The sequence below is a fragment of the Pseudochaenichthys georgianus genome, chromosome 4 (assembly GCF_902827115.2).
Source record: "Pseudochaenichthys georgianus chromosome 4, fPseGeo1.2, whole genome shotgun sequence".
Lineage (NCBI taxonomy): Eukaryota > Metazoa > Chordata > Actinopteri > Perciformes > Channichthyidae > Pseudochaenichthys > Pseudochaenichthys georgianus.
The window spans coordinates 3,140,321-3,161,129 of record NC_047506.1 but is presented as its reverse complement, the minus strand read 5'-3'; the positions used below and the strand labels follow the sequence as shown (position 1 = coordinate 3,161,129).

The 20,809-nt window shown below is 40.6% G+C and overlaps 4 protein-coding genes across 14 annotated transcripts in view; 2 read left to right on the top strand and 2 right to left on the bottom strand.

Annotated features, from left to right (window-relative positions):
* herc2 (HECT and RLD domain containing E3 ubiquitin protein ligase 2) overlaps positions 1–744 on the bottom strand; it is a 102,450-nt gene extending 101,706 nt beyond the window's left edge. For all 8 annotated transcript variants that reach the window (XM_034081617.2, XM_034081618.2, XM_034081621.2 and 5 more), the window contains exon 1: positions 675–744. The gene's annotated coding sequence lies outside the window, so the exon portion shown is untranslated. The remainder of the gene's footprint in view (positions 1–674) is intronic.
* A 1,056-nt stretch (positions 745–1,800) lies between these two features.
* On the top strand, positions 1,801–5,520 carry nipa1 (NIPA magnesium transporter 1). 2 transcript variants are annotated; one of them, XM_034081352.2, is made up of 6 exons: positions 1,801–1,996; positions 2,114–2,161; positions 2,818–2,908; positions 3,001–3,161; positions 3,642–4,169; positions 5,005–5,520. In XM_034081352.2, exons 1-5 carry the CDS (start codon positions 1,864–1,866, stop codon positions 4,127–4,129), a joined length of 921 nt encoding a protein of 306 aa, XP_033937243.1. In that variant the 5' UTR covers positions 1,801–1,863; the 3' UTR covers positions 4,130–4,169; positions 5,005–5,520. The 2 variants fall into 2 exon arrangements, with proteins under 2 accessions (XP_033937243.1, XP_033937242.1); XM_034081351.2 differs by having other exon boundaries at positions 3,642–5,520.
* Positions 5,521–6,891: 1,371 nt separating this feature from the next.
* On the top strand, positions 6,892–14,160 carry nipa2 (NIPA magnesium transporter 2). Of its 2 annotated transcripts, none has more exons than XM_034081571.2 (6): positions 6,892–7,064; positions 8,342–8,572; positions 9,455–9,511; positions 10,003–10,093; positions 11,248–11,408; positions 13,059–14,160. In XM_034081571.2, exons 2-6 carry the CDS (start codon positions 8,434–8,436, stop codon positions 13,700–13,702), a joined length of 1,092 nt encoding a protein of 363 aa, XP_033937462.1. In that variant the 5' UTR covers positions 6,892–7,064; positions 8,342–8,433; the 3' UTR covers positions 13,703–14,160. The 2 variants fall into 2 exon arrangements, with proteins under 2 accessions (XP_033937462.1, XP_033937461.1); XM_034081570.2 differs by lacking the exon at positions 6,892–7,064 and adding an exon at positions 7,887–8,250.
* The window catches only part of cyfip1 (cytoplasmic FMR1 interacting protein 1), a 56,955-nt gene continuing 50,233 nt past the window's right edge, over positions 14,088–20,809 (bottom strand). For both annotated transcript variants that reach the window (XM_034081567.2, XM_034081568.2), the window contains exons 25-31: positions 19,782–19,872; positions 19,470–19,600; positions 18,910–18,982; positions 18,711–18,805; positions 17,835–18,073; positions 15,737–15,884; positions 14,088–14,649 (exon numbers count right to left, since the gene is read on the bottom strand). In XM_034081567.2, coding sequence (XP_033937458.1) covers positions 14,485–14,649; positions 15,737–15,884; positions 17,835–18,073; positions 18,711–18,805; positions 18,910–18,982; positions 19,470–19,600; positions 19,782–19,872 — 942 coding nt within the window. In that variant the 3' untranslated portion in view covers positions 14,088–14,484. The remainder of the gene's footprint in view (positions 14,650–15,736; positions 15,885–17,834; positions 18,074–18,710; positions 18,806–18,909; positions 18,983–19,469; positions 19,601–19,781; positions 19,873–20,809) is intronic.

The following is a 20,809-nucleotide window of genomic DNA, read 5'->3' as shown; positions in this document are numbered from 1 at the left end:
GTTAATATAGGATATCAGACACTGGTCCTGCAGGTAATAACACACACTGACACAGCATGTGCGTGCAATATACACTCATGTGCAATATACCCTTTATTTTCTCTCAATACTTTTTACCATGGTGTACTTATCCGCTAATAAATACTTATTGTGTTTTTTTTAATAATAAATAGCTTGTACATACGTTAATACATTTTGATATGCAAGTATTTTCTCTTCACTTTATTCACACTATACTTCTGCTGTTGTAATAATGTAGATTTCCCAAATAAAGGAATTCTGAATGAACAGGCTCATAATATCACATAATGCTAGTTGTATGTATCCAAATGTATACAAAAACGAGACCATCATAGCTTAAATGCTAGCAAGGGCACAGTCTCTGTTAACCTTGATACTGTGAATGCAACATGGTGTTAATATAGGATAACAGACGCCAATCCTACAGGTAATAACACACACTGACACAGCATTTACTCATAATAACGCAGCACATAATGCTAGTTCACATTAGCTTATAGCTCAAGGCTAACCAGTTAGCTTGCAGCTAATACCGTTAAAACATCATCCAGGCTAAAGTGATGACGCTTCTAATATAACACTGAACCAAATGAGATCAACTCTAGCAACACAATGGGCAACATGTCAATATAAACAACACATTTGTAGATTACCTGCGGTGTCTTCTCAAGCTATTCTCGACCCTTCAGCTGCTTTGCTGCATTAACAAGACGTTCATAATGGACATGATTGACAGGTCGCAGACTGGGCACGAGGCATGGAAACAAATGACGTAGAAGGTAAACGGGGAGCTATAGTGCAATGGATTTGCTCACCGCAACAGCTCGTTGAGAGGCGGGGTTTGAATCCGTCGGGCACTGAGTGTACTCCGCCCTCTCGTACCGGTATTGGTTTTAAATCGAGCGTATTTTGTTATTGGAGGCGGGACTTAGGAGGGGCGGGGTTGGCTTGAAGAGTGATGGAAAATGTCCGCTAGGTGGCGCTGTGTCTTAAGGAATGTTGTGTTTATTTCACATCAGTCTTATTTAGCCACAAAGTCACACGTTTAATATATTTTTAGATATGTATTCAGGCCACAGAGTAACATATAGCATATTGTTTTACATATCATTTTAGATGTGTATTTATTTAGTGTTTATATTTCAATAATATTTTCCTTAGCTACAGGGTTTCATATTTCATAGATTTAAATTTGTTTACTTAATTATAGAGTATTTATTTCCCATTTGTTTCAGTTATATATTATCCTATACGTTAAGATGTTTATTTAATTATAGTGTATTTATTTTTGCATTTGTTTTATTTAGCTGATGAGTGACTTATTTTATAGGACTCAATATTGTATTTTTTCTACATTCTTCTTTTTATAAATACCAAGTATACCTCTCTTATTTTAAATAACCCTAAATACAGTTAGTAAGTTACATGTTTTGCTTTCTACATTGTTTGAGCACTTGTACTATCAACTGGGTCACAACATTTGAAAGCATGTAAATAAATAAATAATTTATATATTTTATTATTTTTTATATAACATTGAAATGCTTTTAGACCATTTTAATTTTGTGTTAACATTTCAAAGTAGATTTTATTTATTCATTAATTTTTATTAATTTGCATTTATTTATTTATCTATCTTTGTATTCATCTATTTTTTTTATTTATTTACATTTTAAAGTACAGTATGGGATGGTGCCATGGTGCCATGGATGTATGGATGGTGCAGCCGGGTGCTTGAGCAACTGCACATGCGCAGTGTGTCACTTCCGGGTCCAAACTCCCAACCCGTGGAGAGGAGCTTCAGTCATTCCTCAGTTAGACTAAAGTAAATAAAAGTGAATTATGTCTCCAGACTCGGAGCAGAGCGGTGTCTCTCTCCCTGTCTCTGGAATACTGATAGCAGTGGTGTCGAGTTTCATCAATGGCTCCACCTTTGTGCTGCAGAAGAAGGGGATATTACGCTCCAGAGACAGAGGTATAATGAAGCCGATAATTAGCTTTCTGTGTGGGAGACAACATGCATACATATCTAGATTTCTGAAAATAACACCATAAAGTCTGTTCATAAAACGTGTTTCTGTGTTTTCCTCAGGGGGGTCTTACCTCACAGATGTGGTGTGGTGGGGGGGCACTCTGGCCAGTGAGTATACTCTGTATATAGATATGTATCCTTCATAACCAGAGGTGGGAGAAGTACTCAGGTCTTGTACCAGAGTGTCGGAATACTCTGTTTCAAGTAAAAGTCCTGCATTCAAAATGCTACTCAAGTAAAAGTGAAAAAGTATCAGCATCAATACTTCAAGTACAAAAAGTAAAAGTAGTCATTGTGCAGATTGGTCCATTTCAGAATAATATATATGATATGTTTTATAATGATTGATGATTAAAGTGTTCTCAAAGCTGGTAAAGGTGCAGCTAGTTTGAATAACTTTGTATACCGCAGGGTAGCTTGTGGATTGACTCCAGGTTTTAGTCAATTAAATATCATTTTAGATGGTTTAATCTATACCAAATAATCATATTTTAAACAAATGTTGGGGTTCAAATTCAGAATGTATAAAGCAATTATAGCAAATATATCTGTAAAACAAATATAGTGGAGTAAAAAGTTCAAAATGTAGTCAAGGACAAGTATAAAGTAGTATAAAATGAAAGCACTTGGGTAAAATACAAGTACCTTAAATGCGTAATTAAGTACATTTCTTGAGTAAATGTACTTAGTTACTTTGTAGCTCTGTTAGAGGATATAGGGCAACACGTTTGTCATGCTGTTGACACACCTGTATGTCTCATCAGTGATTGTTGGTCAGATTGGGAATTTCCTGGCGTATAACGTGGCCCCTGCTGTGATCGTCACACCTCTGGGCGCCCTGGGGGTGTTGTTTGGGTAAGAGAGAGATTCTTTCTTATGTTCTGCCGGCACATTGACTGTTTTTGATGATAAATAAAGCTTATTGAAGATGTCGTGTGCTCCTGCAGGGCTGTGCTGGCCTCGTGGATCCTGAAGGAGCATCTAAACATTCTGGGGAAGCTGGGCTGTGTTTTATGCTGCTGTGGCTCCGTGGTGCTCATCATCCACGCGCCTAAAGCCGAGACTGTGACTTCCAGAGAGCAGCTGGAGGAGAGGCTGGCAGACCCGGGTGAGACACTCAAATCAATCCAATAGAAAATAAATATCAATAAGATGTGTTTACTTAACGTGTATTATGTAAGACAACAGAACAATGTAAAGTTAAAAATCAAGAAACCAAGATATTCAAGATCCAAGGCTTTATTGTCATTTTCACGTTAGCTACAGTGTAGATGTGTTGATGAAACACGTAGGTTACAGGCTCTTCCAACAGTGCAACATATATATATATATAATGTTTATGGATGTTCTTTAAAGTGCAGGTGTTTAATAGTCTTATGGCCTGTGGGATGAAACTGTCCGGTGGTTTTAGACCTGATACCAGAATTGTTTTATTTATAGGAAAACATCATTCAGAATATCCAGACAGTATTCACAAACAATGAAACACATGAGCACATACTACAGTTTAAAAAAGCAGAAATAAAAATAGAGCTGACTGAGTACTTCCCCTACCTCTGTATGCATCTCTAAGTAATCTCTCCTGCAGTGTTTGTGAGCTACGCCCTGCTGGTGGTGCTGCTGCTGCTCGTCCTCATCCTGTTTGTCGCTCCGGCCCACGGCTCCTCGAACATCATGGTGTACGTCTCCATATGCTCCCTGCTGGGCAGCTTCACCGTGCCCTGCAGCAAGGGCCTGGGCCTGGTGGCGGGGGAGGTGTTTGGGGCCGATGGGGGTCGCGCTCTGCCTCTCTTCCTCTTCCTGCTGTGCACGCTCGCCGTCAGCATCCTCCTGCAGTTCCTCTACATCAACAAGGCCCTGCAGAGCTTCAGCTCCAACGTGTTTGAAGCCGTGTACTATGTGGCGTTCACGTGCTCCGTGATCGTGGCGTCCGCCCTTCTGTTTAAGGAGTGGACGGCTCTGACGGCCACACACAGCCTGGCCCTGCTCTGCGCTCTCACCACGGTGTGTGTCGGAGTCGCTCTGCTGCGCATCTCACAGGAGGCCGAGGTCACCTGGAAGAAGAAGACGGACTGATGGAGATGATTTATGTTTACAGGCCGTTATGACACATTAGGTATTCCATCCGTGCACATAGCATTCCTCATAACATACTTGATTGGTCAAAGCTCCGTTTAAATGAACAATTTATAACTACCTTCACTTAACATTTAACTTGAATCTCTTATCAGTTACTGTGTAACCTATAATTAATTAAAGAGGCCCTATGCTTTTGGGGTTTCCGTTTCCTGTAGTGTGTTTTATAGGTTTGTGTGCATGTAAATGGTCTGCAAAGGCTAACATACCAAACTTCCTCTCCAACCAATCAGAGCAAACTGGGCTTTGGTTTCAGACAGAGGGTGAAAAGAGGTGCTGCAGCACAGGCAGTGTGAATACTGATTTCAACCTGAACTCGAGCATACTATGTCCTCTTTAAATAACACCTGGGTAACAGTAACAGTAACAGTTCATTTGCCATGTTATATTTTGCCTATTTGCAAATAGGTACAAGAGGCTTAACGAACATATGCAACCTGCTAAAGAAACTTAAAATAATTTAATACACTCTTTGAAAGTTCCTCCAATGAAAGACTATATCACCGACACTTTAACTTATTCAGTGAGCCTGTGAATTATTCAGTGTAACTTAAGAAGCAGCCTCTTTAGTCCAGGAGCTGTGAAGACGAGTTTGAACAATGACTGAATTATCTGCATGTCTGATCGACCAAATATAAACTTTATATTTTTTTATTTAAACGTGGTAACTGTGATGTGATGTCAATTAATTGTTGTCTAATTTGATTATGGACAATGTATTTAAAAAATATGTTTGCATTCATTTCTACTATTTGTCATAAAAGTTTAAAAAACATGCGTTTAAATGTAGTTGTACTTCAATTTTACTAATACAGATTACTATACATGTCCATCCATCCATCTTCTCCCGCTTATCCGTGGCCGGGTCGCGGGGGTAGCAGTTCCAGCAGAGAGCCCCAAACTTCCTTTTCCCTGGCCACATCAACCAGCTCTGACTGGGGGATCCCAAGGCGCTCCCAGGCCAGCGAAGAGATATAATCCCTCCACCTGGTCCTAGGTCTACCCCTTGGTCTCCTCCCAGCTGGACGTGCCTGGAACACCTCCCTAGGGAGGCGCCCAAGTGGCATCCTCACTAGGTGCCCGAACCACCTCAAATGGCTCCTTTCGACGCGAAGGAGGAGCGGTTCAACTCCGAGTCCCTCCCGGATGACCGAAATACTATATGTATTACTATACAGTAGTATATGTGTAGTTTAAAAAAATATATGGGACTCGTACTTTCATTAAAGTATTAGTTAACTTTTAACTCCTCACCAGTTGTTCACAAATGCTGTTGTCCATTATTTGTAATAATGTACACAATTTTGAATAAAGAAGGATTTTGCTACAGATGGGGCTGTATTATTGTAACGTGGAGAATAGAAGTAGTGGTAGTGATTTATGTTGATCCTTAACAATTATCCAAAAATGCACATTAAAATATTTATAATTAATAAAGCAATAAACTAAAGGGATGTTCTGAATTGCACTTTAATACAATCTAAATTAAGATGAATTAAACATGTGTAAAACATTAAGTACTGTTGTATAAGATGTAAAGAGACAATTGAATGTTGTTTATTTACTTATCTTTAGTAATTACAAGTAATCATAAAATCTAGATGCATTGTGCTTTAAAACAGCTGCTTTGCACATTAGGTGTCTATTTTTGTATAGATAATATGAATCACCTAATGCCAGCAATAAAGATGACTCATGGTAAATACTATGAGTGTTTGTGGGTCATTCCAGAATTGGAGGACAATTTAGACGCCAACATTTTTGAAAAATTAACCTTTTATTTTTTTTCTGTATTTAGGAAAAACAGATAATAAACCATACAAAAAGTGTTTTGCCCAGCTAGGCATCAAATGTATATTTTCCAACGAAGAATTACCCCTGTTACTCTAATTATAGTAACAGGGTTGAAAATCAATGCTAATTTGAGTTTTAACCTCAGGAATTATTGCTAGATGTAGCATGTAATTCTACTTTCAAGGCAAGGACAAACTTGGATGTCTAATGAAAGAAAGATAACTTAATTACTAAATTAATATGCTTTATTCTGATAATATGAGTAACAGGGTTGAGTGGGTCAGAGTGCCACACTCTTTTAAGACAAAAAAAGATTGTAAAAATAAAAAGAGAGGACTTAGTTTTGGTCTACCCATGGCACTAGCACATGGCTTGCTGATGTCCTTTCCACTGTGTCATCTGACTTATAGTTTTTTCATTTCCTCTGCCAATCTAAAAAGGTTTGGGTAACAGGGTTGAACGCATGTTGAGGGACACACCTTCTGTGCAAAATTACTGTTATTTAAAATATGTTTATGATTTAACAAATAGATTTTACCATTACAAGAGAATAATACCAACAAAAGTAAATAAAATCCCTATTTTAAATGTTATATTTGACTTGCAAGTTGGTCACCAAGAAGCGGGGACAAGAGAAAAATGCCATTTTAGGGGATGTTCGAGAGCTATTTGATAATTTAAATAATATTTTGAAACAACTTTTTCTACAACTTCATATACATTTTGTCTCAAGACAAGTATGTTTAACACAACAAGTGCATGTTTTAGCTTTTTGGGCATGGATTATTAGATTTTTATATGGGGGACATGAAATGTCATCCAATTCTGGAATGACCCATGTATTATCAGTGTGCTTCTGGACTTCAACCTCCGGAGGGCTCGTCGGTTCAGCGGGCTCTGCTACTCTGATAAGCAGAAGAAGAAGCTCTCAGTGCGCCAGTCGTTCAGCGGATCTCCTGCTGATGAACCTTGAGATGTGGAGCATCAGAAGCCGGAAGTAGGCTAGCTGTCAGCTAATCTGCTAGCTATTCCACTTTGCTCTTGTTGTGGGGAAACCAGCAGGCAGCTACCTTTTGGACAGGTAATGTACTTCCATTATTTCCTATTTAACTTATTTAACCAAACAAATAACCAATAGCTGGGTTATTTGTATTTAACTTGACGCCAACTGACTTCGCTAGCCAGCCAATTAGTTTGCCGTCGAGCTAATATAAGCTACTGTGGCTATCGAGGGAAATACTCGTAATGCAATGCTTATATTTGGATGCAAATGTAATGCTTTGGCCCCACAATAATGGCCCTTTCAATGTGAATGGTGTTCTGACATTTGATGACAGTGTTTTTAAGGAAATAGGCTGTTTACTGCCGGTGTATCTAATTAACAGCCGAAATAAGATCGCGGATGTTGCCTTTGTTAATTACGCCCATATGCTACGGAACTAACCAGATCAGGTACTATCAGATACCAGGCTACTAAGCTAAGCTAATAGTATTTAATAAAATGTTCCGTTCGTTACCTATGACTATTTTTAATAGAGGCCTTATAACTGTATTTTGGCACTTTGCTTCGCACTTACGAACTGCAGTGCACTTCTTTTGAAATGTATGTATTTTAATTGTTGTTTTTTTACTTAATTGTTTTTATTATTTGTATTTTTATATTGTATATTTTTTTCACTATAAATAATCAATGCAGTATACTTCCCATTATATTTAACATTTTATTTATATTCTATTTGTACTTTATGTATTATTTGTATCATTATCAATCAGGGTTATATTTTCCCTTTTAATGTTACACATTATTTTATTTTTAAATGTATTTTATTTTATCTATTCATACCTTTTTTAAGGATTATCATTTGTATCCTTCATTATTCATAGCCTTGTATCTATTTATCTAGCCTTTTGTATCTTATGATATGAAACCCCACTTTTAAGATCAGTGTTGCAAAGCACTGTCAAGCTGCATTTCCAAATATAGTTCCTCGTTGTATCTTAGCTTAGCACAGAGCGTGCCCAGGTTAACCTCAACGGTGTCCCTCCCTGAATGCCTCTGTTGGAAAGATGTTATTGACATAGCAGCTGACTAAGTTGCACGAGGCTTTTTTTGCACAACACCCTCTCAACCTGCTGGCATTCAATCATTGATTCTAGTATGGGATAAGCTGACATTGAAACTAGTTAGTTGTAAAAGTTACTCTGATGGATTAATACCAAACATCAAATCATGGTGGATGACTTTTGTGATATCACCTGTGGAGACGGTAGGTCTTGGCTGTCAAAATGTCTCTTTTGGTCTTTTATACAACAACAGCTGTTTATAAACATCATGTCTAACTGTGTGTCTGCTCTCAGGTGTGTGGGCTGGACGGGACTGTCATTTAGGCAAGCACCTGCACTGTTTGCTCGTAGATGTGACAGACCACAACAACACAACCAGCCTCACTATGGGTGAGGACCGGGGGAAGTATGATTTCTACATCGGCCTGGGGTTGGCCGTCAGCTCCAGCATCTTTATCGGAGGAAGTTTCATCTTGAAGAAGAAAGGACTTCTGCGGCTGGCCAGGAAAGGATCCATGCGAGCAGGTACTGAGGAACTGATGCACCTCAAAAATAACCTAAAAACAAGGAACAAACCTTCCACCTGTCAGAGCATCGAGGGCACTCCCTGCTGCAGTTAAGCAACTGATCACTAGCTGAACAGGTGGAGGCACACCTGGAGAAAACACTTCACCTACATTTCAGGTTTTCTTAGTTTTACTCTGAAAGGTGTGTTTTTGTGCGCCAGTAAGCTGGAGGAGATAATTAACAACTTCATATAAAAACTTTGTTTTGGGGTATAAGTAAGTCCATAAAAGATACTTATAGAAGGTTCTGGTTCAAAGTACATTACCCTTTTCAGAAACTTTCCAAGAAAAGTCTGGGAGGATTTAAAAACAGTTATAATAAGAATATATATGTATGTATATAGCACTTTTTAATGCAATGTTAGAAAGTCATTTTACAAAGTCAAAAAAAGAATAAATGAAACACAGCAATATTAAAATAAAATAACCAAACATATAATACATCATGCAAATATTTGTAACGTATGTTTTTAAGCTTCAATAATAAAATGAGCCCCTGACATTTGTATTAGTTGTAATATTAATACCTTTTTAAAGTTGTCTTATTTAGGGAGGGGTCAATAGATTCACATGATATACAGGCCGATAGAAGTCTTTTATTTTAAAGGGAATTTGTTTTTGGGGATTCAATGAAAGTTCAATAACTCAAACGTATTCACTTTAATTTGAGCTCAACTAAATTGGCTTTTTTAAATGGTTTATATGAATGTCAGCTGATGGTTGGTCACCTGACCCTCTGCAGCTGCTGCATGTTGTGTATTTATTGACTGCATGTTTTGTTAACATGCAAATGTTATTCAAATGAATAGATTCAAATGTTCTTAATGCTTTTGTTCTTCAGGCCAGGGGGGTCATGCGTATCTGAAGGAGTGGCTGTGGTGGGCCGGTTTATTATCAAGTAAGTGAAAACACGCAGGAGGTCAACACTGTGGTCAGATAGGAGCCGGTCAGTTAAAGGATGTTTAGGCAATGAGATTCAAACTGGTTGAAAGGGTAGTTTTGTGAATTCAAGCCCTTTTTTAAAAAGGACTTAATTGAATCAACAGCATATTTCAGCCCCTCAAGTTTGAAGATTTGCTGTTTTTCTTTATTTTAAATCATGAGTGATATCTTTCACCAAATTAGACCGTATTAAAAAGTATCTTGGTTCCAGCGCTAGTGGGACTGAGGACCTTACTTTCAATCAATTGTTGTTAAACCATTATATGTAACTTTCACCCAGTTTACCTCACACTTCTGGTTTGTGTTGTTGTGTAGTTTAGCTGCAAACTATCACGTCCTTCATACTTATTACCGTTTGAACACCTTAACCTCAGACGGACTCATGTTTCCCTCAGCCGGCCTTTCCTCACATCGTGTGTCTTACTGAGTGTTTGTCATATCTCTCAGTGGGAGCCGGTGAAGCAGCGAACTTTGCAGCGTACGCCTTCGCTCCGGCGACCCTGGTGACGCCGCTGGGAGCGCTCAGCGTGCTCGTCAGGTAAAGATACCTCTGCAGGAAAGAAATCAGGTTCTGTGTGTTTTCCTGACCTCTTCTGCTTCAGGGAGAAATGTCTCGGGGTTCAGGAAAGATGATCAGAGGAAAGAGATGCACTGACACTGTGACGTCATCACGATGAGAGGATGTTACGAGTCCAGCGTAGGGAAACTACGATGTCCCACAGATGGACTAAAAACATCTAGATTTTTATCCTGTTGTTTCGTGCAAGCTTTATAAACATGGACATCGGTAACAAATATATTCTTGGAATTGGTTGATCACACTCGTGTCCGGTTGGATTAATCCACATGAATCCCAATTATTATGAAAGTATGAAACTATTTAAATAAATGCAACTACAAGCCTGTGAGGCCACCATTCAAACCTGTGAGGCAAGGAATTGTAGGACCCCGTTTTCTCCTTTCCTTTCGTAAAGGAAGGTCAAGTGTTTCCTAAAGGAGATGATAAAGGAAGCATTGAAGCTTGAGGGAAAAAGATGGCTTCAGATCCAGTAAATACTCCAACAGCATAGTGCATATATTGTGTTTAATTCAATCAAACAACATCGCCCCAAGGCCTTCATAGATCTACACGTTCAGAACTCAGTAGGCCGACATGTGAAGCTGATTTAACCATCAACATCAATGATGTTATTATATGTTATGTTACATATTTAGGTGAAATAATCTAATCATTCACGCAGAGATGCAATCAATGACAGGAGTCGTCTCTACAGTAGCTAGTAGGTGGGTTCCAAACCCGAGCCCGCTGAAGTTTTCAGGCAATGTCTTCCCCTCTCTCTCTCAATGTAACACCCTCTCTGGAATAAAGGCACCCTGGCCCAGATAAAAATCTTTAAAAAAAATAGATTACTTTTTAACATTATACTTAAAGGGCCAGTAAATATCACCCCGGGGCCGGATTTGGCCCGCGGGCCGCCAATTGAATAGCCCTGATCTAGGGAATCCAAACCGCTCTTATCAAGACATTTCACACCTTTAGGAACCTTCCTGATAGAAAAAAGACTATGCGACCGCAACCTAAAACCATGTGTAAAGTTACTTTTTTACATATTAGTAAATGGATGTGTGTCCTGTACCGAGTGTCCTGTACCGAGTGTCCTGTACCGACTGTGTCCTGTACTGTGTTTGCAGTGCGGTGCTGTCCTCCTACTTCCTGACGGAGCGGTTGAACCTCCATGGGAAGCTGGGCTGCCTCCTCAGCATCCTGGGCTCCACCACCATGGTGATCCACGCCCCGCAGGAGGAGGAGATCAGCAGCCTGGACCACATGTCCGAGAAGCTCGTCGACCCAGGTACAGACAGAACGGGCCGGAAATATTTCTGTCATCATGGCTGACTTCCTTGTAACACTTAACATCAGAATAAGGGAGGACATGTTGGGGTTTTCCCTTTCCTGTAGTGTTCTATAGGTTTTAGTGCATGTGAATGGTCCCTTCGTTCGGAGTTCCTCTCCCAGACAGTAGAGGCACAAATTCATAATGCAGTGTTTCTCAAATTGATTTATTTGTGGGGTGCGGTGCGGTGCCCCCACAAATAGAATCAAATTCTGTGGGAAACACTGTAATGTGAACCTAAAGACGAGTACATGTGTGACCCGCTCTATCGAAATCAGTCGGAACGGCTCATTTCAAATAAACGTGGATTTGCGTAAAAAAAAAAAAAAATAGGTGTTCAGGTGTTTTGTTTGATTTTAACTAAACAAAGTCTTTGCTTTCAGAATATGAAACTTTTATTTCCAAAATCACACGATAAATACATGTTTGAAGCTTGTGAAGGGAAGAGGACAGCTCTCACTCGCCACTGTTCCGTAGCCGCCCCCCTCCCTCTCGCTGACATTATGAATGTAAGGCGTATAGTGATCACAGATAACACGGCAGGGTCCGTTACAGTTTGTTTTCATCTGATTTGAAATAAACAAAGTCTTGGCTTTCAGAATATTAAACTTGTTTCGGCAAATTCAGATGATAAATACAACTTTGAAGCTTTTAACGGCATAATTACAAGCGGAGAACGGAGTAACTTGACGTCACAGCAGGCATAACAACAGCCGGTGTATCTCGAGAGGGTTTTCCCCGGGAAACACACACACACACACACACACACTTCCCCCAGACCAGTAATCCAAACTAAAATATTTTCCCTCCGTAGTCCTTTGATCATTTGCTAGCCGCTAACAACCAATCAGATCGATGGATTCCAGAGAAGTGACGACTCGGTGACAGTCATTATAGAATGTGACATATTTTGCTTGATATTTAGAGAACAACAACAACAACCCTGATATCATTAGAAAGCTAGGAATCTCCTCTTTCCAACAGTGTATACAACTCAAAATGTGTCCTCGGGTCAATGTGACTTCGATGGAGCAGGGCACATGTGTCCTCGGGTCAATGTGACTTCGATGGAGCAGGGCACATGTGTCCTCGGGTCAATGTGACTTCGATGGAGCAGGGCACATGTGTCCTCGGGTCAATGTGACTTCGATGGAGCAGGTCACATGTGTCCTCTTTAAAAGGCTACATGTTGAATTGCCATTTCATATCAGAATAGTGCCTATTTTTGCTTGATTTAAGAACAAACTAGAATTGCTTATTATGGCATTTTATTTTTCCTTAATTAAGACAAGTGGGCCCCATATCAGAAACCAGGCTAATAAGCTAATATATTGAGATGTTGTATTGTATGCCCCATGCCTACAATACAACATCTCTTCTTCTTTTGCAAAAAATAAATACATTACCAGACCCCGGGGGGATGGAGGAGTTCAGATTTCCCCCCAAATTAAATAAAGAATTTCAGTTTTCTGCTGCTTATTTATGTCGTAGATATCAGGTTTTTTCCTCAAATGTAAAAATTCAACAAATAAATATCGACATGCTGTTGTACCAAACACTACCAATGTGTTTGTGTTCTTACTCACCTTGCCACCCGTTTCCCCCCAGCCTTTTTATCCTTTGCCATTGTGGTCATCATCGTGGCGCTCATCTTCATCTTCGTGGTGGGTCCCCGTCACGGTCAGAGCAACATCCTGGTTTACATCACCATCTGCTCGGTGATCGGCTCGCTGTCGGTGTCCTGCGTCAAAGGCCTGGGCATCGCCATCAAGGAGGCGATCGCGGGGAAGGACGTGGTGGGGAACCCTCTGGCCTGGATCCTGCTGCTGGGGCTGCTGGCCTGCGTGAGCACGCAGATCAACTACCTGAACAAGGCGCTGGACATCTTCAACACCTCGCTGGTGACGCCCATCTACTACGTGTTCTTCACCACCTCCGTGCTCTCCTGCTCCGCCATCCTCTTCAAGGAGTGGGGTCACATGGGGGCCGGGGACGTCATCGGGACCCTGAGCGGCTTCCTCACCATCATCGTGGGCATCTTCCTGCTGCACGCCTTCAAAGACGTCAGCGTCAGCCTGTCGTCGCTCGCCGTGTCCATGAGGAAGGACGAGCGCCCGGCGGCTAACGGCGTAGCGTCGCACTACGAGCTGCTGCACGAGTCCACGGGGGACATGGAGGACCGGGAGATGGGGCTGCCGTTCGACAGCGTGTCCAGGAGGAACGGGGCGATGACTTCCTCTTTAGATCACTGAGGAACTCTTCATACTGACTCGACACCAATGAGACAATCGACTGTGATGGAAGCGTTCGGACGGACCAGCGGATTGTATTTAACGTTTTCATTTGCCTTACTTTTCTCTGAACCCTAGAACTTAATTTCATTCCTCTGTAGCGCTGTAAATATGAGTTTTTTTTAAGAGAAGTTTTGTTATATGTACATGCATACTCATGCACTGACTTACTTTCTATAAATCAAAGGGGATACAATGTTTTAATATATATTCTATATGAAGTCCTGCTGACAATTTAAAAAAAGACGCTCACTATAATTTTTTTTTTTTTTCGTGATACTTGAAGGTAACGACAGATTTCGTTGGAAGTTTTCTTTTTTACATAAAGCTCTCGAGGTGAACAAACAGATTTGTTACATATTTATTGAATTAAAACGATTAAAACATTTGAAGGCACAGTGAATAAATGCTTAACATGAGTATGGGCGTTGTTACTTTTCAATTTCCTTAAAATATTGTGCATGCACGTTCAACAACAATATAGAATATAACACCTCCACCCTTAAAATACGTTACTCTCCACCACTGCAAACCCCTTAAATATTATCTGATAAAACTCATTTCACCTCCCTGATCTAAAGCTTTCTGCAAGTATAAAACAAAGAATAGTCATCCAAAAGGGGAATATCTATTCGTTTACGATAAGGCACAAGTGAATACAAAAAATAATAAATCTGACAGAAAAAAAAAAGTGGCCCCTCTTCCCGACGTCTTCCTCTCTACGAAGTGACTGAGTGTGAGTTTCAGCTGCTGGCCAGAGACTGGTGAATGGGCGGCTGGAAGCAGCGCACGTGCTCCACCGGCATGTTCTCTCCGTCTCCGGCCTTCAGGTACTTGTTCAGGATCGAAAACACCTCGTTGTTGATGACCTGGAATCTGCGGATCCTGTCCACCATCTTCTTCAGCGGCTGAAGGAAGGCAGATATACAAAGGGGGGGATTCAATAACGGTATATGCAGGAAACCTGAAGTCAAATGTAATACACTTTAAGACCTCATCTCCACTTGGAGTTTTAACCGGTTACCTTGGCGACACACTTCACCTCACATCGACTATATACAGTATTGATTGTCCTTCCAACCATTTGGATGAACTTGCATTTCCCCATAACGATGTTGTTTAACAACCGGCGTAAACGGACCTTCACACGCTATCAAGTAGTATGATGTCCTGTTCAGATGACGTCAAATCCAACGGGATGCCATAAATAAACTTCACACTACACACCTACGCAATGATTACATTCAGGCAGACTGTAGAATACAACCTCTTTGGACAATTTATATACTTATTGAAAACAAGTTACAACATGTAATACCTTCGAAAATGCAGTTTAATACTTTTTTGGCTAAATTGATTTATCAATTTGTAATAATACCCTGAATAAGGGTTCCACAATTTATCCTAATTGCAATATTGACTCGTGCAACATCCAGAATGCAGTGATAAGTATAACCTCATTGAACAAGTACAAGTAGATAATAAAATATAATTTCCATCTGCAGTCCCTGGAAGTTAGCACAATATTCTGCAAAAGTATCTGAATGAAGTATTGCGGAACTGGCCTGCTAACGGTGTTCTACAGACTTAATAAAAAGTATTTCTTTGTAACAGTTCCTATTATATTATATTTTTCAATGGTAATGAGAATTGGTTGAGATGGCTAATATTTTGTTGCCGTAAAAGGGCGTCCTCATTGTTCATATTCAAGATTCAAATTTCTTTCAGATAAAAGTAGTGTTTTGTCTTTCTATAACTGACTACTAGAAAGAATATTGGGAAGTTTGGGATTTTATGAATATCTTTTCAAATTCAAAACCATTTAAAATCCATATTTTCTCCTTGTAAATATACAACTCTATTCTCAACATGTTCTTTGAATATACCCTCCCTCGACCGGCTTCCTAATAATTTTGTTCTTACTGAAACTGTCCCTCACAGGGCATCCGAATTACCACCATGTTACTCCATATCTCTGCCCCCCCCTTCACTCACCACGCTCTTGATGACCTCGTCCTTGCCGTCGTGTTTCTGCACTTTGAGCAGGTGGTAGCTGAAGTCCAGGATGTCGAAGCGTCGGTGCTGACCGAGCAGAGAGATGATCATACAGCCGGCCCAGTGCAGCCCGTCCCCGAAGCACTGCCTGCAGGGAGCACGGGGGGGGACACAGGGTTCATAAAGAGTCTTGAAATAGATGTTCCAAAATCCACAACACTGAGACTGCTCTTGCAAAGGTCTTCAATGACATCCACTTAAACACAGACAGTGGCAGAACTTCAGTGTTAGTATTATTAGATCTCAGTGCTGCGTTGGACACTGTTGACCACAACATATTACTCGACCGACTGGAAAACTGGGTGAGACTTTCGGAAACAGTTCGAGATTGGTTTGAATCCTACTTAAAGGACAGAAACAACTTTGTTTCTATAGGTAAATACACATCTGAGTTGACAAATATGACATGTGGGGTTCCTCAAGGCTCCATCTTGGGGCCTCTTCTCTTTAACATCTACATGCTACCACTGGCTCAGATAATGAAAAACAAAATAAGTTACCATAGCTATGCAGATGACACACACATTTATGTAACAATTTCACCAGGAGACTATGCTCCAATTCAAACACTGAGTAAGTGCATTGAACACATCAATGACTGGATGTGTCAGAAATTTCTCCAATTAAACAAAGATAAAACTGAGGTAATGGTTTTTGGATCCAAGGCAGAACGTATAAAAGTTAGCGCTGAGCTTCAGTCTGTAATGTTCAAAACAACAGATAAAGCCAGAAATCTAGGTGTAGTCATGGACTCTGACCTGAGTTTCAACAGTCACATTAAAACAGTTACTAAATCAGGCTACTATCACCTAAAGAATATATCTAGGATTAAAATACTAATGTCACAGCAGGATTTGGAAAAACTTGTCCATGCTTTCATCTTCAGTAGACTGGACTACTGCAATGGTGTCTTCACAGGTCTCACTAAAAGATCTATTAGGAAGCTGCAGCTGATTCAGAACGCCGCTGCTCGAGTCCTCACTAACACTAAGAAAGTGGATCACATCACTCCTGCTCTGAAGTCTTTAAACTGGCTTCCTGTGTGTCAAAGAATAGATTTCTAAATACTGCTGCTGGTTTATAAAGCACTGAATGGTTTAGGCCCAAAATACATTTCTGACCTCCTGCTAAATTATGAACCATCCAGATCTCTCAGGTCTTCAGGGACTGGTCAGCTTTCTGTCCCCAGAGTCAGAACTGAACATGGAGAAGCAGCGTTTAGTTATTATGCTCCAAATATCTGGAACAAACTCCCAGAAACCTGCAGGTCCGCTGCAACTCTGACTACTTTTAAATCCAGGCTGAAGACTTTTCTTTTTGTCGCTGCTTTTAATTGAACTATTCACATCTTAAACTGCACTGTAACTTTTATCCATGTATTTTTTCTTTTAATGTTTATTTTATTAGCTTTTCTTTTTAATGACTGATTTTAAATGCCATTTTCTTAATGTCTTTCATTTTTTGTAAAGCACTTTGAATTGCCTTGTGTTGAAAAGTGCTATATAAATAAACTTGCCTTGGCTTCCAAAATAATTGTTATTAAATGTCTTCAATAGGGCTACATAATGTATTGTGTAGTGTAGGTGTTTGTGCTGCATATGTGTGTGTGTGTTTGCTGCAGGTGTGTGTGTGTGTGTACTCCAGATGTGTGTGTTAGTGCTGCATGTGTATGTGTTTGCTGCAGGTGTGTATGTGTTTGCTATAGGTGTGCATGTGTTTGCTGCAGGTGTGTGTGCGCTGCAGGTGTGTGTGTGTACTACAGATGTATGTGTGCTGCAGGTGAGTGTGTGCTGCAGGTGAGTGTGTGTGCGCGTGTGTGTGTGTGTGTGTGTGTGTGTGTGTGTGTGTGTGTGTGTGTGTGTGTGTGTGTATGTGTACTCCAGGTGCTGCAGGTGTGTGCTGCAGGTGTGTGAGTGTGTGTGTGTGTGAGTGAGTGAGTGAGTGAGTGTGTGTGAGTGAGTGAGTGAGTGAGTGAGTGAGTGAGTGAGTGAGTGAGTGAGTGAGTGAGTGAGTGTGTGAGTGAGTGTGCTGCACTCACTCCACGGTGAACTCGTGGGCCCCCACAGGGATGCAGTAGACGAACTGCATGGCGCTCCAGAGGCGGTGGAACTCCACACACTCGTCCACGTGCATCACGCCGTTGCTAGGCAGCGGGCCGCGCCAGATGGGGTCGTCCAGGAAGCCGCGCACCCGAGTGAGGATGACCTCGAACATGGAGAGACCGCAGCACAGACGCTCTTTGGTCAGCAGGTCGCCCTCACGAGCGATGGCGATTTGCTGAAAGAGAAGCGAGACGAGGGAAAGATTTTCAACATCATCTGTCACTTGACGAGCCAGAAAACAATCTTGAATCTTCAATAGAGAGCTGCGGGAATTAGTCCTAAAACCCTGGAATGACTCAGCATTTTAGCACTTCCTGTTCTCTGTCTGGAAGTCAATGGTTTCCTGAATGTGTTTTTGGTTGTTATCCTGAAACACGCTCTGTGGTTAACACAAGCTGAAGAGAAGTTATCTTTTTGTCCTACGACATAAAATACGTCAGTTAATATCCCTCTGGTGAATTTTAAAACGGCGGTTGCTAACAAGTGTCTAAATGAGACGACTAAACGTCATCACGTCCAACATTAGCCGCCTTTAGCTTAGCGCTGGTGTCGTGAAGGCAAGTGACCGTGCTGTAGTTCCTTTATAGCCCAACATTAGCTTTTTAATTCAGAAATCATAAAGTGGTGTTAAAATGTGGAGATTATTCTGCTGAACTAAACGTGTAAGTATCATAAATGTTTGTTTGACAGAGAGATTATTTTCTGCAATAATCCAAAATAACATTGATCCAGGGAGATGCTGCCTTCAGGGTCCACAACAGAAAAACGTCGTCCCTGCGCCGCTCTGTGATGGGTGTTCAGCCTGGTTGTACCTGGGGGGTCCCGAGGCGTTCGATCAGAGGGACGAGGTGCAGTGCGGTGTATTTCTGCTCCAGACGCTTCATCTTGGCGTCCAGACGTTCCCCTTCTGCACAGCAAGGAGAGGACACGATTTTAAGAGATTAAACTACGAAGGAAAATGGCTGAATAGACGTTTTTCTTTTTTCAATTCCCTCAAAAAGGGATATTTACCTTTGACATGGACTCGTGGCAGAATGTTCTGGAAAGGTGCCGCGTGCAGCAGATCACAAACCTCCTCCTGAGACTGGGAGACAGGAAGTCAAAACACTGAGATTTAATTATTAATATAATCAATAATAATATATAAAATTGAAATGTAACCTGTGTCACTTATTCATTCACTTAATGTGAAGGAAATACTTAATAATTAAGTCTTTATGCTTTGATTTTTCGTTGCTTGAAAAAGAAATCCTTACAATGATTGATACCTTTAAGTTAAGGACATCTTTGACTACATTCAGGCAAAGGGTTTATCATTTCGACCCATTGTAATTGTATTTTTCAGGAGATTGTTGTATTATAAACATACATATTTGGTGTGTCATTTTAAAGCACAAAAAGTCTCATCTTAAGTTAAAACTTTTTCTTGCAAAATGTTCAACTTTATAATCTCAGAGAATACTCGAAATGTGGGAATATTAGCCCCTTCCTCTGGCTCCACGATTACATGCGTTACCAACAACGACCCTCCCACGTGATCATGTGTATGTGCTGAGAGATCCTGAGCGTACCAGGCTCTGTTCGCTGAGCAGGCAGAACAGCATGGCGTTTCCCACCTCCCTCAGGTTCTGGAAACACACCGTCTTCAGCTCGGCGTACTCCACGATGTCCTTCAGCTGGTGGTGGAAGAACTCCAGGATCCCTGAGAGGAAGGAGAGGAGACATTATCAGTAAGGGAGGATGTGTAGGGATTACAGGGTTTCTCTGCACCCTTTCATCAAGTTCAATGAAAATCAGGCTGGTCGTTGTTCCGGCGTCCTGCAGACAGAAGAACTATGAAACCATATTTGACTTGGCTCGAGGTAAAAAGTAAGACCGCCTACCTGGGGATCCGTACTCGTGGCGGGGGAGTCTGCAGATCTTGGGCATCACCTCCATCAGAGTCTTCACATACTGCATGATGGTGCCCTGCAGCTGTGGTGGAGAAAGACAGGGTTCAGCAGCATACTTCTGGGCTAGGTCTGCACTCTCAGAGACTTTGAATACATCTGACTCGGACAAGAAAATAGAGGCTCTTATTTCATTTGATTATTTTCTTTATTTTGACGTGTGGCTATTATTATTATTATTATTATTGGTTATTTAACACAAAATAAGTTGGACCTAATATAAGATATCCTTTTTTTTTGTTGCATAATTTAAAGATGACAATTTTGTATTTCTTGAAGAACCGTTTCCCGTGTTTCTCCCGAATATTTTTTTTATTTAAGGAACTCAGAAAAAAGATCTTGTAAAAAAAAATATATATATATCAGAGACTTGATATTAACAGATAAAGCATGTTTCTTTGACCTGAGGATCTTTACATTACATGACATGTCACTTGTTAGACGCTTTCATCCAAAGCGACTTACACACTCAATACTGTGGGCAATCCCCACAGGAGCAATTTGGGGTGAAGGGTCTCAGGGACACAACGACATGCTGACTGCAGTGGGGTTTGAACCTGCTATCATCTGATTCGAGGTTCAGCGCACACACCCTATCAGGAGGTTTAAACACTCAGTTAGGGGAAAACATAATAAAAATAAAAGGCTTTGGCCTCGATGGAGATCAGAGAGCCCTTGAATAAACTGTGTTATTCTTCTTTTTTTTTAAAGCTTTATTTACACAAAAGAATGTGGACTTAATATTAACAAATCACTTTTTTTTCTTCTCTGGCAAATCCTTTTTTTTTATGCAAATCTTTTTATCTGAGGAAACCTTTAGATCAGGAGGTTAGGGAGACTCTAAATAATCAATACATTAAAGTGCATTTATATAATCACACATTGTACATTTGTCTCAGGGGACTTTACAGTTTGTACAGAATATAAATACGACCCACTCTGCCTCACATCGGACAAAGAAA

Bases quoted from the DNA above. Each gene is read 5' to 3' on its own strand.
- nipa1 (XM_034081352.2), top strand. From the start codon at position 1,864: ATGTCTCCAGACTCGGAGCAGAGCGGTGTCTCTCTCCCTGTCTCTGGA. The intron at 2,162-2,817 runs GTGAGTATACTC...ATGTCTCATCAG, and splicing joins GTGGGGGGGCACTCTGGCCA to TGATTGTTGGTCAGATTGGG. The intron at 2,909-3,000 runs GTAAGAGAGAGA...GTGCTCCTGCAG, and splicing joins GCCCTGGGGGTGTTGTTTGG to GGCTGTGCTGGCCTCGTGGA.
- nipa2 (XM_034081570.2), top strand. From the start codon at position 8,214: ATGGTGGATGACTTTTGTGATATCACCTGTGGAGACG. The intron at 8,573-9,454 runs GTACTGAGGAAC...TTTGTTCTTCAG, and splicing joins GAAAGGATCCATGCGAGCAG to GCCAGGGGGGTCATGCGTAT. The intron at 9,512-10,002 runs GTAAGTGAAAAC...CATATCTCTCAG, and splicing joins GTGGGCCGGTTTATTATCAA to TGGGAGCCGGTGAAGCAGCG.